This window comes from Pteropus medius, unplaced genomic scaffold (assembly GCF_902729225.1).
Source record: "Pteropus medius unplaced genomic scaffold, Ma_sr-lr_union100, whole genome shotgun sequence".
In the NCBI taxonomy this organism is placed as follows: Eukaryota; Metazoa; Chordata; class Mammalia; order Chiroptera; family Pteropodidae; genus Pteropus; species Pteropus medius.
The window spans coordinates 683,286-698,458 of record NW_024352785.1 but is presented as its reverse complement, the minus strand read 5'-3'; the positions used below and the strand labels follow the sequence as shown (position 1 = coordinate 698,458).

Below are 15,173 nucleotides of genomic sequence, written 5' to 3'. Positions count from 1 at the left end.
TAACATATACCTAAATATTTAGAAATTATGAATCTAGCTAACAGATTGGTCCTTCTTGGCAAATATGCCTTCCTAAGGTTTCTAGAATTCTTGGAATCCACAAGCCTTGCAGTGAGTGACAGAGCAGGAAGAGCTGGTCTGCGAGCCGTCTTTGTCTCAACCCCATCCTCTCCCAAAAAAACCCATCCCATCTTCTGCAGACTTGCCCTGTGACCAGCCCAGACCTTTGGATTGTGCTGTCCAGCTGTCCATCCACCATCCTGGAGCAGACGGGGAAGGCCTTGGGAGAGAGGAGGAGGGGCTTTTCCCTGGGCTTTGTGGGTCCACCCTGCAGGGAGGGACATATACTCCAGCAGGGCAGAGCCTAGCCTTCAAGCCAAGGGTCCAGAGTGGGGTCCCTCTTGCCTGAATTTAAGGGAGGTTGTATACAGAATAATTATATAGTAAAATTTTGACCTAAAAAATCCAGAAATGTCTTTATGAGGTTTTGTATGCCACCTTGTGGTATTTTTATGAACACTTAAAAACACACTATAGAAAGGAATGGAAGAGCTGAGCTAAAATAAAGGAAAAATATATTTTGAATGAGAATAATTGCCTGATTTGAAAGTTATTTTTAAATATCACAATTAATATTTCAAGTGTAAAATTTTCTTACATTGCCATCTTAAAAAAGTAACACTAAAAGAAAACTTACTACATGTTTAGCTATGAGATTCATTTATAGACTCAAAAAAGATATATAGTAAATGCTTACTATGTTCCTGGGACTGTTCTGGCACTTAGGTTGTATCAGTAAGAAGTAAAAACCCTCCTAGAGTTTGCATTCCAGTAGGGTAGTGACATAGTGACCAGAAGTTTTTAATATATTTCATTAGTTATATCCAATCTTAAAATCTCATAGATAGCCTTTTGCATAGACATCTCGGGTTTCCTACCTTAAATCTTGAAAAGCATTAAGTGTTATGTTCCACTTTTGGACTGCGTAGAAAGTTGTAATGATGGTCTAAAAAGGGCTGGGCCTTATATTGGGGAAAAAAAGTTAAAAAGTAATGAGCTAAGCATGGAATTTAATGTATAAGAAGAATAAGGGACTAAACCTAAAGAAAATAGAAAGTTTGAAATGAAGATAATAGAAATTAATAAAGAAATTAATAAACATAATGCAAGGATGAACTGAGCTGAACATTGCTTCTTTAAAAACACTAATAGAGACAAATCTAGCAAGCCTAACCTACAGAATTTATAAATAAACAATATTGTGATGTAAAAGGATCGGAACTGTGTATGATGCTGGCATTTAAAATAGAGGATGTTGTAACTTTTTTCCCAATAAATTTGAAACGTTAATAAAAAGAATAAATTTTAGAGAAATTTAACCTACCAAAGTGGTTCAAGAATAAGCCAGATGATTTTACTAAACAAAATTTAAGGAATACATAATTTTAATATTACACAAATTATTCATAGTGTAGAAACAAAAGGAACACTCCTTAAATCTTGGCATGAGGGAGGCATAATCTTGATATCAAAATGTGAAAAAGGACAGAATGAGAAAGGAAAGGAAAATAACAGGTCATTCTCTCATAACACGAATACAAACACCTAAAAAAACAACCCTGAATCCAGTGACCTATAACTATGCATTATGACCAAATTGAGTAGATCCAAAAATTACAAGGTTGGTTTAATGTTAAGAAAAGCAATTCATACAATTAATGGCTGCATTTCTAAGAGACATGGAAAGAACGAGATGAAACAAAATGGTTTTAGCAGTAAGGAACAGTTTAAAGAAGGATTTCTAGAACACACAAGGGATGGTGGGACATTTGGTGGCCAGTAATAGCCAGAAACCTGTTGGCCTGAAGGGGCAAAGAGAGGAAATGCCCAGTGATGGACGAAGAGGGTTTAACCATTAGTATCTGTAATACAGCCTCTGCCAGAACCATGACAACTCAGAACTGACAACTGTTGTCAAAAGTGTGGAATGAGAATGGATTGAGAAAGGGCAGTGGTGGACTAGTAAGAAGGCTGTTGCAATACTTCAGGTGAGAGATGATGGCGTTAGGAGGTGATGAGACATGTTTAGTATCATATTTTGAACCCAGATTAAATGGAATTTGCTGAAATTGGATGTCGGCCTTTAGAGGAAGAAAAGTCTATGATGACTAAACTTTTTAGGCTTGTATAAGTAGAAGGATGGGATTGCTGCTAACTGAGATGAGAAAGACTAGGAGGAGTAGGTTTGGGGAAGAAAAGTTCAGTTTTGAACATGCTGATTTTGAGATCCACATTCAAGTGGATCTGTCAGGTAGACATTTAGATAGAAGAGTCTGGAGTTCAGGGGATAGGAATTCAGCATTCATTTATGCACAGTTCAGAACTCTCCAAAATAAAACTAATTAATATGTGTGCTTTTTGGGAAGCCATTCTCTTTGCTGCAGAGATCTGCACTTGCTGTTGACCTGCCACACTTCATGTTAATCATTGCTGAGGCAGCAATCCAGAGCATCTGGTGATTGATTATACATACTCTAGGGCATTATTTATATAATCTGGCAGAGAAAACTGATGCTCAAGCAAGTTCCCTAGCTTTATGAATGATGGCAGCAGAGCATTTGGCCCTCTTCCCCCTTTTGATGGCTATAGCTGATGCTAATGCTACATTTAAGGAACTACAAATAATGCGGACAAGTTCTCAAGAATTTCATTCTCATTTGCCAGTGGAAACTGAACAAAGCAAAACATTAGTAACATTATTTTGCAATCACATTGTACTTTGGCTTTGCTAAGGAATTTACAACCCAATGTAATTTATATAGAATTTCTGATGTTGTTCCAATATCCCTTTCTTATTTTAACCTCAATTGCAGTTTAAAAACAAGAGAGGGGTATTTTTTTTCTAGGATAAGAATCAGAAATTCTTTAGAATATCTTCTATTCCACCTCACAAACTTGAAGTTATTAACTTTTAATTCTAAACCTTCCTTTGAATTCCTGTCAGTGAATAGTAGAACGTAAAAGTCTTAGCATTGTACATAATTTTACTAAGATACCTAAATTATCTAGGGCATTGGGATACAGGGCTTTGCTAAAGCAATATGACATCTCATTTCTCTCAGAGGAGGTAGCTGTGTTTGGGTCCAGTGCTAAAGAGTTTTATTCCAACTCTGATAAATGACTGGAAGGTCATATATAATTGAGGAAGACAGAAGGAGCACTAAAAGCAGCAAAGAAGCAGAAAACTGAATATTTTCTATTTTCTCCTCACACAGATTCAGCTCTTCCCATTGCTGGCTTCCATCTCGAGGGGAGGCCTTCTGTCCTTTGGGTTTTGAATTGCACAGACTGAGGCTATCTTAGCTATAGAAGCTAAAGTAGGGAGTAGATCTACCTAGTGGTGGAGTGGGGGGTTATTCATTGCAAGAGGACAACACCAGGTCTGGAAATTCTGCCCCACGACACAGACTTCCACACACAACAAAAATTTTCACATATCTGTGGGCCTCTCCCTAAGTAAGGAAGGCAATGCTGCAGGACACTTTGTGAGAGGGTATATAGCTGGCCAAAGTAGGCCATCTGCAGTGTGTTTTCACTATGTGAAGCTGGGGAATTACTTAGGCTTTTAGTAGGGGTAGAATGATTTGATATGTGAAGGAGCTACGACCCAATTTTAGAAGCCATAAATGCATTTCTATGTGGCCCAACTGTGACTGGGAATTTGCAGGCCTCGGTGATGGACAATGGTTTACCTAGCTTGAAGATGATTATATAGTTTTTTTAAAAAGAGTTTTATTGAGATATGATTCACGTACCATAAAATTCACTCAGTGAAAATTCAATGGTTTTTAGTATTCACAGAGTTGTGATTATCATCGATATAAAAACTTTAATTGCAAACAACTTTAAACGAGCAGTGCTGAAGGATGGCAGGAGAGAGTGGTAGAGAGGAACGCCTGACAGCCGCCCTCAACTACGTACTATTCTTCTCCTTCTTCCACCTCTTTCCACAGAATCCACACTAACCTCTCTCTAATCTTTCTCCAGAATTGTCAGGTCCTCCAGGGCCTCAGAGGATTCACAAAAGCTTGTTTTGTGCACATGAGATCAAACTTAAATGATCTGGGCAGGCCCAGGCCTCGGCGACAGCATGGCCTACTGCACCTGGGCCAAGTCTCCCTCGGGAACATTTGGTGGGAGACTGGAAGTTGATACTCACCTTAAATCCTGTCAGATGCCAATCCACAGATTTGATGGTGCTCTTGTCCTTGATGGTGTCAGTGGATGTATTGATGTCTTTTTGGACCACGTCCCTTCTGTACAACACATAGGCCATGTACTTGCCATGGTGAGGTTCATACTTGACCATTTGGTTGGCCAGTTTGAAGTAGGCATTGATGATTTTGGGTATGGACAGCTGCTCATGGTAGGCCATCTCAGCTGAGATGACTGGAGTGTAAGATCAGTAGATGCGGGTCTAGGGACCAAATTGGTCTGAAATCTCATCAATTGTAGTTCAAGGCCCTGTTGAATCACTGGGAGGCAGTGACAGTGGACTCAGTCTGTCTGCCCAATGACACAATCAAAGTCGGTGTTCATGAGCCATTTTACATGCAGATTATATCAGCATATCTCATAGGTGTCTTCATTGTCACCATGAAGGCACAGTCAGAATGTCCTAGGGTCTGTGGGTGGTCAAGATGGATTTTAGGGCCTAACCATGGCTATGGAAACCTGGGGGACTGGGTAAATGACAAAGTCAAGCTTGGACTTCTTGCCATAGTCCCCTGAGGGTGGCTCCATGAGCAGAGACATGAAGCCCTGAACACAGAGCAGATCTGGTCTAGGACCAGGTCAATGATCTTGTAGATGGTGTAATGGCCTCTGGTATAGTTGTTGGTTGTGTCTTCCTTCCCAGTGATCATCTGCTCTAGGTGGAAGATCTCCCAATAGGTGCACTTCATTGACCATGGGGGCTCCAAGTCCACAAACGCTACCCTGGGCTTGCCAGCCCCAGGCTCACTGAAGGTGTTGAACCAATCATCCTACCACTGATGGTTTTGTTGCTTGGCTTTTAACCATCATGCCAAATTCCATGTTCAAAACTATATAAAATTCCAAGAAGGTACTGACAGTCTGGACACCTGAATGCCACGTGGACAAAGATGCACTGGTACATGGTGGTTGCTGCTGGGCTGCTCACCGCACTCCCACCTCCGTGCAGTCCAACAGCATACACCTGTTTTTTTTTTTTTTTTTTTTAAGCTGAAACTAATTTAATTTTCTCTTCTTTCTTAAAATGACACTAGATTAACAAAATATGCAAATGATTTTGAATAACATTGTATGTTATTTTTGCCTCTTTAAGTGCTCATGTAAAAAATATAGCTAAACAATTTCATATTTTGTTCTCTAGTTAGAGAATAGTGACTCTTAGCAAAGAGGACTTGGATACTGTCAATATCTGTGTGATATCTAACATAAGAACTGAATGACTAGTAGCATCTTAAATTATTCTTCTTGAAGACAGAGCTATCTTTCACTGAATAGGAACTCTTTTATGAGCACAAATCCATGCAAATTTTTTACAAAGTTTCACCACCAGATGTCAGCCCTTCACCTCACTGGTAATAACTATCCTGAAGAAATCTTTAAGAGGAATCTATGTATGTGGATGTCTCTTTCATCTCTCCTTCTCTTGATCACTCTTCCACTCTTTCTTGTTATGACTGTGTCTAACAATCATCCATTGATCTATCATCTATGAATAGCACACATCTATTCTAATACATCTAAATCATGAAAGGGAATATTTTAAGGAAAATAAGTTTAAATATTTACATATACAAATGTAAAATTACACTAAAATATTTTCTAAACTTTGATCTAGAATTCAAGTTCTTTCCAGCCCACTAACTTTGGGAGCAATGCAATATTTTCAGCCTTTATTTCAGAGCATACTTTCAATTGTCATCTAAAACCTTTGCTTTTTTGGAACTTTTATTATATTCTTGTTTTTACTCTGGAATTATGTTCTTATTGGAAGAGTATCAACAACATAATGAAAAAATATGCAATATTTGGTTTATAGTAAAGCTTTTGGATTATTAAATAGTTAAATATTGGAGAACAATGCAAAAATAATTTCTCCTATCAAAACCTACCAACAACTTCTATTTTAATTTTTTTTCTGTCTAATTCCTTTCTTGAACAGTAACATATACCTTCCATGATCCCTCACTCCAAACTTTGTCAGGTGCCTGGCTTTGCTTCCATCACTGAACTTAACACAATGAGTTAAGTTGCCCTCTAGATTGCGAGTTAACTGAGGTTTAGGAGCTTAGCAGGTATCTATGGATAAGTGAATTTTATTCCATAAACATCAACAACAACCAGCCTGTAGTGGATTGTTGGTTGCCTACTCAGCAACCATTTTCATCTATCCATCCTATTCGAATTTTGATTACATGTCTAGCACTTCTCTTGTGGAGCCATGGAGCTTAGGGGAAGTTGATCTCACCCAAGCTTCATGCATGGGTCTGAATGGCCTAAAATAATCTCATTCAATTTATTAAGGATGAGCTCAGAAATGACCATGTGATGCATGTGAGGGAGAATTTGTTAAAGGGTTCAAGGAAAACTTATTTCACTACTGAAAGGATGACTAGGGATAAACCTTTGCAAATCTATTGTCATTTCTGAAAAAGAAAACACTATTGTTATTGTGTTTCTGAATCCCTTTGGGGGGTTGATGTAGAAACAGGAGAGTAGGGGAGTCTCTCTCAAGTTTGCAGACGGCTACCAGGGACATCTTTCATATCACATAGAAAGAACATTCTAGAGAATAAAATCAACATGGAAAACAACTTTGAGAGAGAGAGAGACAGCTGACATTATCTTTTATGAACCTAGATCCTCTTACTCTAGAATTTTTATGAGTCGGAGTCAATAAATCTCTCTCTCTCTCTCTCTCATTTCACACAAATACTACTCAATGAAATTAGTGCTTTGACTGGGGAAGTGTCTAGGCAGATGGAAAAATGTCTAGAAGCTGGGAGGGCAGTAAGGGCATGGCCATTTTGGAAAGAATATAGCTTCTTGGAGTGAGGTTGGTGGGGAGAGTTGGGGGTGAGGGTAAGGGTGGTGGGGTGAGATGAAGCTGGAGAGATAAGCAGGCTGCTGAGGAATGAAGTCTCCTTAGTGTTCACCTCGCTTTTCTGAATTTTCTGAAACAGAAAATTCAGAGCCTTGGTGAAATTCTTAAAGGTTTCTGTGAATCTTATAACTGTTGGTAAATATAATAAATGTTGGCTTCATCAAAAATGAAAACTTCTCTTTGAAAAACAAGGTCGAGAGAATGAAAGGATAACCCATATACTGGGGTAAAACATTTGTAAATCAAATATCTGATAAAAGACTTTTATCCTATATGTACAGAACAACACCCTATTTCCTAAGAAATTGAACTAAACTTGAGTTAACATATATTGCAAGTATAATTTATTTTTGTTCTGTTCAATAAGGTAATTTTTAAAAATTTTACTAGACCTCAGTACATTTATATATGTATACATGTGTGTGTGTGTGTGTGTGTGTGTGTGTGTGTATATATATATATATATATATATAAACATCAAATATATCAAATGCAGTTAAATCCAAATTCCTCCTCATGGTTTTGAGACACTTGTTTCTGCACTAGCCTCGCTTTCTAGCCCATCTATCACTGTTTCCTTGAACTACGCTGAGCTCTAGCCCTGTTGCTAATCTCCTAACATGACAAGCATTGTCCATTGGCCCTCCTCTCCCTTACTCAAATATCATGTTCTTTATGAAAACTTGGCGCTCTTCAGAGGCTTGATAGCGTTTTGCATGTGGTCCTCTTATGCCTTATACTGCAATCATTTATAATCTTATTTTAGCTCCCTTGCTAGATTACAAAACTCCGAGAGCAAGAACGTGTTTTTTTTTAATCTTTGTATTGTGCACATCGTGACGCTCAGTCAGTGTCTGTTGAATGAATCCTTTGGCTTTCAACTTATTTAATTGTTATTGGATTATTTGGGGACATATTTTATTACAGATGTGAGAATTGTGGTTACTGTTTAAAGGAAAGAGCACTTCCTTTTTAATGGAAGCTAAACAAGACTCAGAACAAGGCTCCTGAAATTTGAAACTTTTAAAGATTTCTGTAAATTTTATGATGTCTGGGAAATATAAAAATACAGAAGAAAAGAAACGAAAAACTCTAAGTGCCAGAAACTAAATCAACCTAAAGAGGCACTGAGATTAGTATAACTAGTCAATTCCTTTCTGTGTGTCTCATTTAAAACATCTATTAATATATGTTTTGTTTTTCTCTTCTTTAATAAGAAGAGAGGGAGAGACAGAGGGAGAGAAAAAAAATACACCACTAGAATATAAATGCCAGTAAAGCTGGGATATTGCATTTCAGCACTGCGTCCTCTGGACTTATACTTTTTTGCTTGTTAGATATTTAGAAGTGTTTATTAAATGACAAAAAGATATCAGAAATTGCCTTTGAACCATGGAAGGAAACTTCCTGGGCTGAATCAGGGTGGAACACTTATGACTCATCAGGGAGTCTCTCTTAGAAAGGGATAGAGGGCCAACAGCAAGCCCTAGTCTCTGGTAAGGAAGGGCTGATGAATTATTCATAACAGCCAAGAAGTGGAAACAAACTAAATGTCCATCAACTGATGCAGGGATAAAGAAAATGTGGTAAATATACAATGGAATACTATTCAGCCTTAAAAAGGAAATCCTGCTAGATATGACAACATAGATGGACCTTAGATGGAGGACATTATGCTATGAAATGTCAGTCACAGAAGGACAAATTCTGTATTTTACTTATGTGAGATATCTAAAATAATCACACTCACAGAAGAAGAGAGTAGAGTGATGGTTGCCAAGGGTGGGGTGGGGCAGGGGAAATGGGGAGTTACTGTTCAACAGGTACGAAGTTTCAGTTATGCAAGATGGGTAAGTTCTAGAGGTCTGCTGTACACACTGTGCCTGTAGTTAACAATATTGTATTGTGCACTTAAAATTTTGTTAGGATCTGATATTGTGTTCTTACCACAATAAAAAAATGGAGGCTACTGGAATTCTGAGTTTTGTGGGTTTAAGAGGAAAAAAACTCCTGTTCTCTAGTATGGATTATAGGGAGAGAGGCCGGTGATGGGTTTGTGTCTATGAGGCATAAATATGAGATAGATATGAGGATCGAGCCTAAGAGCCTGTAAGCTCCTGAGAAGGGGTGTGTGTGTGTGTGTGTGTACAGACTTGAGCAATCAAATAGGAAAATAAAAGGTATTTGACCATATTCATACTATGAGTGTGGGGAGCGTGTCATATTGGTTACAAATAAAATGAGAGGATTATTTTATATTCTTGACTAGATGCTGCCAAAATCTCTTGGGGCAAGAATCAGTAAAACTCTCATATTTACAAAAGAATGCCAGCTGATAAATGAAGACAAAATGATAGAATTAGAAAATCACCATTATTTACATATTTACCACTGATGAGGTAAAGGGCATTAGGAGTGGTCAGAGGGAGGAAAAATGTATTCTTCATTTGAGAAGGAAGGTCACAGGAATAAAAGTATATGAAGTTTCTACTTGGTGAGGGTGCCCAAATTAAATTTTAATAATATAGTGAGGTAAATATGTGGGAAGTGACAAATCATTCAATTGGATCCTCTTTGGTATCAATTATGAGAGAAAACCATCTACGTTAAATTAGATTTTCTAAATAAGATAGCTGGAAGACTATATATTTTTTGCAAGGCACTTGAATTGTTTTCATGATTAGTCAATTAAATCTCTAATCCCAACTAAGATGCCTGAATGAAAGGAAGGTTTCAGAGTCTGATTATTCTAAAAAGAAAAATTATCAGCTTCTTACCAAATTGCACTGATGGAATATGAAAATGTTTTAAAATTAATTGTGGTCACCGTAAGAGATGAATATTCCTATGAATACGTGGGAATTTTCGTGAAATGATTCTTTAAAAAGATTAGTAACCTACACTGCTGGATTCATTTGCATATGTAATTTGAGACACAGTTTTCCTCTTAGCTATGATCACCTTTTATTAAAGTATTTCCCTTATGATTGACATACAGCCAAAAACTATCTTTGAATTTTAAAAGAGAGCCTGGTTTTACACATGTATCTTAGGCTGCTTTTTAATTTATATCGGCTACATAACAAAATATCTTTTTAATTTTAATACAATACAACACATTTCCTTTGGTTGAAGACATTGAGTAGGTTTCACTATATCTGGGGTTTGTGTAATTATTACAAAAGTTGTATACAAAACCCTGCAAATATGCAAAAACTGCAAAATACACTTTGACAGCTAATGCTCTGAAAACACTTTATTACACAAATTACATTCAGATTCTGAAAATAGTGTTCTAACAGTGTAACCATCTAAAAATAAGACATCCCAAAAACACGCCAACTGAAGGAGAAAATTTAAAAAGAATTTAAATAGAGACTTTTTCTTTCCCTCGTTGCAATAAAATGCTAGTGATTTTAAAAAAATAGGAGATTTAGCAGCTTTGTCATCATGTAGCACAGAGTTTCTCTTTACTGCCACAAGTTGAGGATGCTGAACAGGAAAGGCACCAAAGAAAGAGACTGGCAATGGAAGCGCTTTTGGGAATATACTGTGTTCAAGCAGAGAATGGGGTTATTTACATCCACGGAAAAGTCTCGAAAATGTAAATGAGCAAACCTCCCATCATTAAATTAGTAGTGTGATGGAAGAAGAGGGCTGCTTCTCTAGTCTATGTTCATATAAAGACAATGGCACTGTTGTGAGCCTTTAGGAAACTCCTCAACTAGAAACAGAAGCCAACTAAACCCAAACGAAGTAAATAAAATGTGTACAGTCCCACGTAGACTAGTACAGTTTACAGTTAAATACACAAAACTCTAAACGTGCTAAAGGGAAAGGAATCCGAATCAAAGCCCTGTTTTCAGGAGGAGGAAGATGTGGGTGCAGGCAGAGGTGCCGAGTACTCCTCTTCTGATTCGCTTCCCTCATCTTCGTCTTTCTCCTGGTCGCTGCCTTCGGTGCTAAGGCGGTCAAACCCTTTTCGACTGTAGCCTTTACGGCTTGCAAAGAAATTTCCAAGGTTTAAGCCTCCACTTCCCTTTCCTGAAGAAAGAAAACGAGAACATAGGTAGGGTTTGCACCAATGATTCTTGGTTTCTTGGTAAATTCTTAAACAAAGAAGTTGGGGATGAGAAAGGGTAGATACTAACAAAAAAGAAAGAAAAAAGATTGACGTACAGAAATACTTATTCCACAAAGTCAGAAAGATACTTCATGCATTTATTCAAATATATAAGAAAAAAACAAAGCTCCTGAGGACTACGTGTTTCTGTAGGTCTATTTCAGATTCACTTTTCACCTCCTGCTTTTCCTGGGCTCTGGGGAACTGGCATCCCACCAGCAGCTCTTCATTTCAATGACTTTATGTAAAGGTCATCTTCACTATGACAAGTGCTGACATGCCAAAAGGGATGACAGAAAATTTACGGAAGACAAATGAAGTCAGATAAAAGGCAGGGGGAAGAGAATTAGATAATACAGAATGGCAAGGTGGAAAAAAATGAAACTGGGAAATTTGCCGCCGGAGTCACACATTTTGGTTTAGTTTATGGGGTGATGCTATGCTGCACATGAGGAGTTTAATTTTCAGACAGAAAATAAAAAATAGTTTTCCTTGCTCTTTAAAAGATATCAATCAGCTTGTCAACTTGGAACCAAACACGAAGGATTCTAAAAGGTCACAGGCATACCTCTAAGTTTTCCCAGCACTCTTCCTGAACTTGCCTCGAGTTTGTGTTCAGAATCTGCTAGAAAAAGATGGCACATTTCAAAATGAGTCCCAGTCACCCTCCTCAATCCATGGGCTCAATTTTCAATACAAAATCAGTAATTCATAAATGATTAATAAGGCCTGGCTCTTGTCTGTACGCAATTCCGAGGAAAAAAAGGTGACTTATAAAAGGGCCAAAGCCGGGTTAGATGCCTGCCTGTCCCTTACAGTCTGTGCAATCTCCACAAATTACTTCTCTGAGCCTCAGTTTTCTCCTCTGAGTAAGGAGGGATCAATTACGAGCTCCACCTATCTCTAAGTTTTAGATGGGATATGGTATGTGACATGCTTAGAACAGGGTCTTGTACTTATACAGTAAGTGTTCAATAAATATTAGTTATTTTTATTAGGGCAAAATTAAATAACCAATAATTTGTAAAAATTTGTACTTTTTTCGTTGTTATAATTTAGAAATATTTGTCTTAGGCTTTAGTGTTTCTACGAAGAACAGTGCATGTCCTGCTTGAGAAAGCTTTGGGTTAATGTACATCCTTTCTTTCTATATAAAACTTAAATGAAGGTGAAGCACCTGAAATCCTGAGGGTTTCGATCATACAAGGTGACTCAAATGCTCTCCACGGGGCTTCCCATTTCCATAAAAGGTAAACTTTCTTTCCTAATGGGGAGGCGGAACTCACGCTGGACTTCATTTTTTCCAGTTGCTGTGTATCTTCCTGCACTCTCTGCCCCGCCTTCCACCACTCCTTAAGGGCTGTGGTCAGGGAAGCAAGGCTCAGGGTCCACCTATGAAGTCTCTAACCAGGAATAGAGGCAGCATGATGGAGAAAACTAGCAGGTAGATGACAGAGGATAGGTAGCATAGTGGGTAAGAAGGGAAGCAGAATCTGATAAGACTGTTAGAAAGCCAACAAATTAGACTATTAAATTCTACAAAGATGCAGGAGAATTCTTAGTTGGTTTTGCATCCCTTGAGCCAAGCACAGTGTCTGGTGTGGAGCTGATGTGCGATAAGGGTGTGCTGAATAAAAAGAAGGCTCTTTATGAGGGTTACTAAAAACTGTCATAGATTGGATAAGGTCAATCAAGAACAAATGTTGAAAAAATGTGAGAGGCTGATCTCCTTTTAGAATTAAATATGTTAGATTAGATCGAAACATATAAAACTGCAATTTTCTAAATAAAATGTGACTGAGTAATGGTAGTTTCATATGGTTTGACTTGGGTCGCTGCCTTCCCAACTCCTGCAGGCCCAGCACTCTGTAACAGTGCTGTGTCACATGCTTAACAGCAAAAAGGAGAGACCAGAACTTCTTGACTCCCCAGACATTCCCTGGTCCAGTGTGGGTTGATTACTAACACTCCTGCTACCTGGCCTTCGGCCCCACGAGTTCCTGGTACTCCTGGCAAGTATTTATCACTGTACTTCCCACTCGTGATTATAACTTTTATGTGTCATCTCATGTGTCATCTATTCTGTAAGCTCCATTTATTTCCTCAGTCATTCTTCTAACAATTATTTATTGAAGCCCTAATACCAGAAACTGTTATCTGTACTGGGGATACATCAGTAAACATACAAAATTGTGTTCTTTTGAAGCTATCACTAATTCCATGAAGATAACGCCTACGTTTACCTTTGCCTCTACTTCCCTACCCATAACAGGGACTCAACAGAAGTCTTTTTTTAGGAAGAGCTAAGTGTGTTTGTGCAGAGCTTTATTGATTGCAGATGAAAAGTAAAAAAGTCCTAGAAAAATTCCCTTTTATAACCTATTAAATTGAATCCTCTGGTTTTGTTTGTGTCCTTTTCTGTGTCAGGGCCTTGCCATGAGCACCGAGTCCCTGCCATGGCTGCCTTGGCCTAAAACAGAATCAGATGCTGTTTCTTGATCAAATGCTGCCTCCTGCTCTGGCCCATGGATTCCTTCCCAGACACAGCTGTAGACTCGGGCCTTTGGACCTGGGGACCCAGCCAAGGGGCTGCTCCTGAGAGGTGAGAAGCTCAGGTCGGATTATTTGTTTTCTTGTTTGGGTGTCCTAAAAGGAACTCAGCTCCTGGATTTTCTACTAATGTTATACTAAATATTATACATATAATAATGATTTTATAAAATACTGACTAAGTATTAAACCCTGCCTTTGTTGGCTAGGGAAGGCTGATGGCATAAACTGTGACTATCTAAAAACTACTGAATGGTTTCTTATAGAAACAGTTGGTTTCCTAAGAAAGCTGAGATTTTAAGATGTCTTTTTTGACTTCTTATCACTTTTATTAATTTTTAACAATGATTATTCCTCATAATCACTGGTGGTATTAATAACAAGCACTTACTAGGTACCAGGTACTGTGATAAATGCTTTATGTACATTGTTTCATTTAATCCTCACACGACCTTGTCCTTTATTCCCACTTTATAAATGAGGAAACCGTGGCTTAGAGAGGTTAAGTAACTTGCCCAAGGTCATGTCACTAAGGGCTAGAGCCAGGACTGGGGGAGGAAATACAAATAACTGACCCCGCCACTTTGAAGACTGAGCCTGTTTCTAATGGCAAGGGTCTCCTCCTTCCGGACCCTTCAGCTAATTTACCCCAACTCGACTTATCTATATAGTTTCATATGGAGATATTAATTGGGCTTAAGCCAGGTGCTAAAAGGCAATATTAAATGTTATATTTTAATCTAACTACCCAAATTTCTGAGACTCCAGATATATTTTCTACTATGATACTAACTATAGACAATATTTGGAACATGGACAATATTGTTAAAAAAGGTAGAGAGCACTTAAAAAGAAAAACACTGAAAAAAAAAATCACAACCGAACTTTGAGGACAAAAAGGCCAAACACTCTTTCAAAAGTAAGTTCCAAGTTCAAGGGGCTCATTTTACTTGCCTCCAAAGGCCCTTGATTTTTTCCACTGAATAAATACGGCAATGGCCAACAGGACAACCACCGGAATAACCAGAAGGGTTGTAATGAGAACAACAGGCACTCCGGAGTCTGGCTCTTTGATCAGTTTCTGTTTCTCTTGTATCTTCTGTAATTCTGAGGAGGCGGGTTTGTTCTCCATTTTGGTTTCAACAACTGCCTCGGATTCTTCAGGGAAAGAAGAGTTCACAATATTCAACTGACTCAAAGATTCCAAAACCCACCCATCCACCCCTACCCAGGCAAATCAACAGCTGCACACAAAGAACTTGTTGAGTACAATGCATGTGGGGTTCATGTTTCAACATCTGAATCTACCAAGCTGGCAGTATGTATTATGATTAGTAATTTCCA

General features: G+C 38.2%; 1 protein-coding gene and 1 pseudogene across 23 annotated transcripts in view; both read right to left on the bottom strand.

Annotated features, from left to right (window-relative positions):
• Positions 1 to 3,980: 3,980 nt before the first annotated feature.
• Positions 3,981 to 5,179, bottom strand: LOC120590748 (tubulin alpha-3 chain-like; annotated as a pseudogene).
• A 4,916-nt stretch (positions 5,180 to 10,095) lies between these two features.
• The window catches only part of PAM (peptidylglycine alpha-amidating monooxygenase), a 221,986-nt gene continuing 216,908 nt past the window's right edge, over positions 10,096 to 15,173 (bottom strand). For 3 of the 23 annotated variants that reach the window (XM_039848362.1, XM_039848375.1, XM_039848360.1), the window contains 3 exons: positions 14,784 to 14,987; positions 11,848 to 11,904; positions 10,096 to 11,200 (listed from right to left, as the gene is read on the bottom strand). In XM_039848362.1, the coding sequence (XP_039704296.1) occupies positions 11,019 to 11,200; positions 11,848 to 11,904; positions 14,784 to 14,987 (443 nt within the window). In that variant the 3' untranslated portion in view covers positions 10,096 to 11,018. The remainder of the gene's footprint in view (positions 11,201 to 11,847; positions 11,905 to 14,783; positions 14,988 to 15,173) is intronic. The other 20 variants (XM_039848361.1, XM_039848377.1, XM_039848363.1 and 17 more) reach the window with 12 other exon arrangements.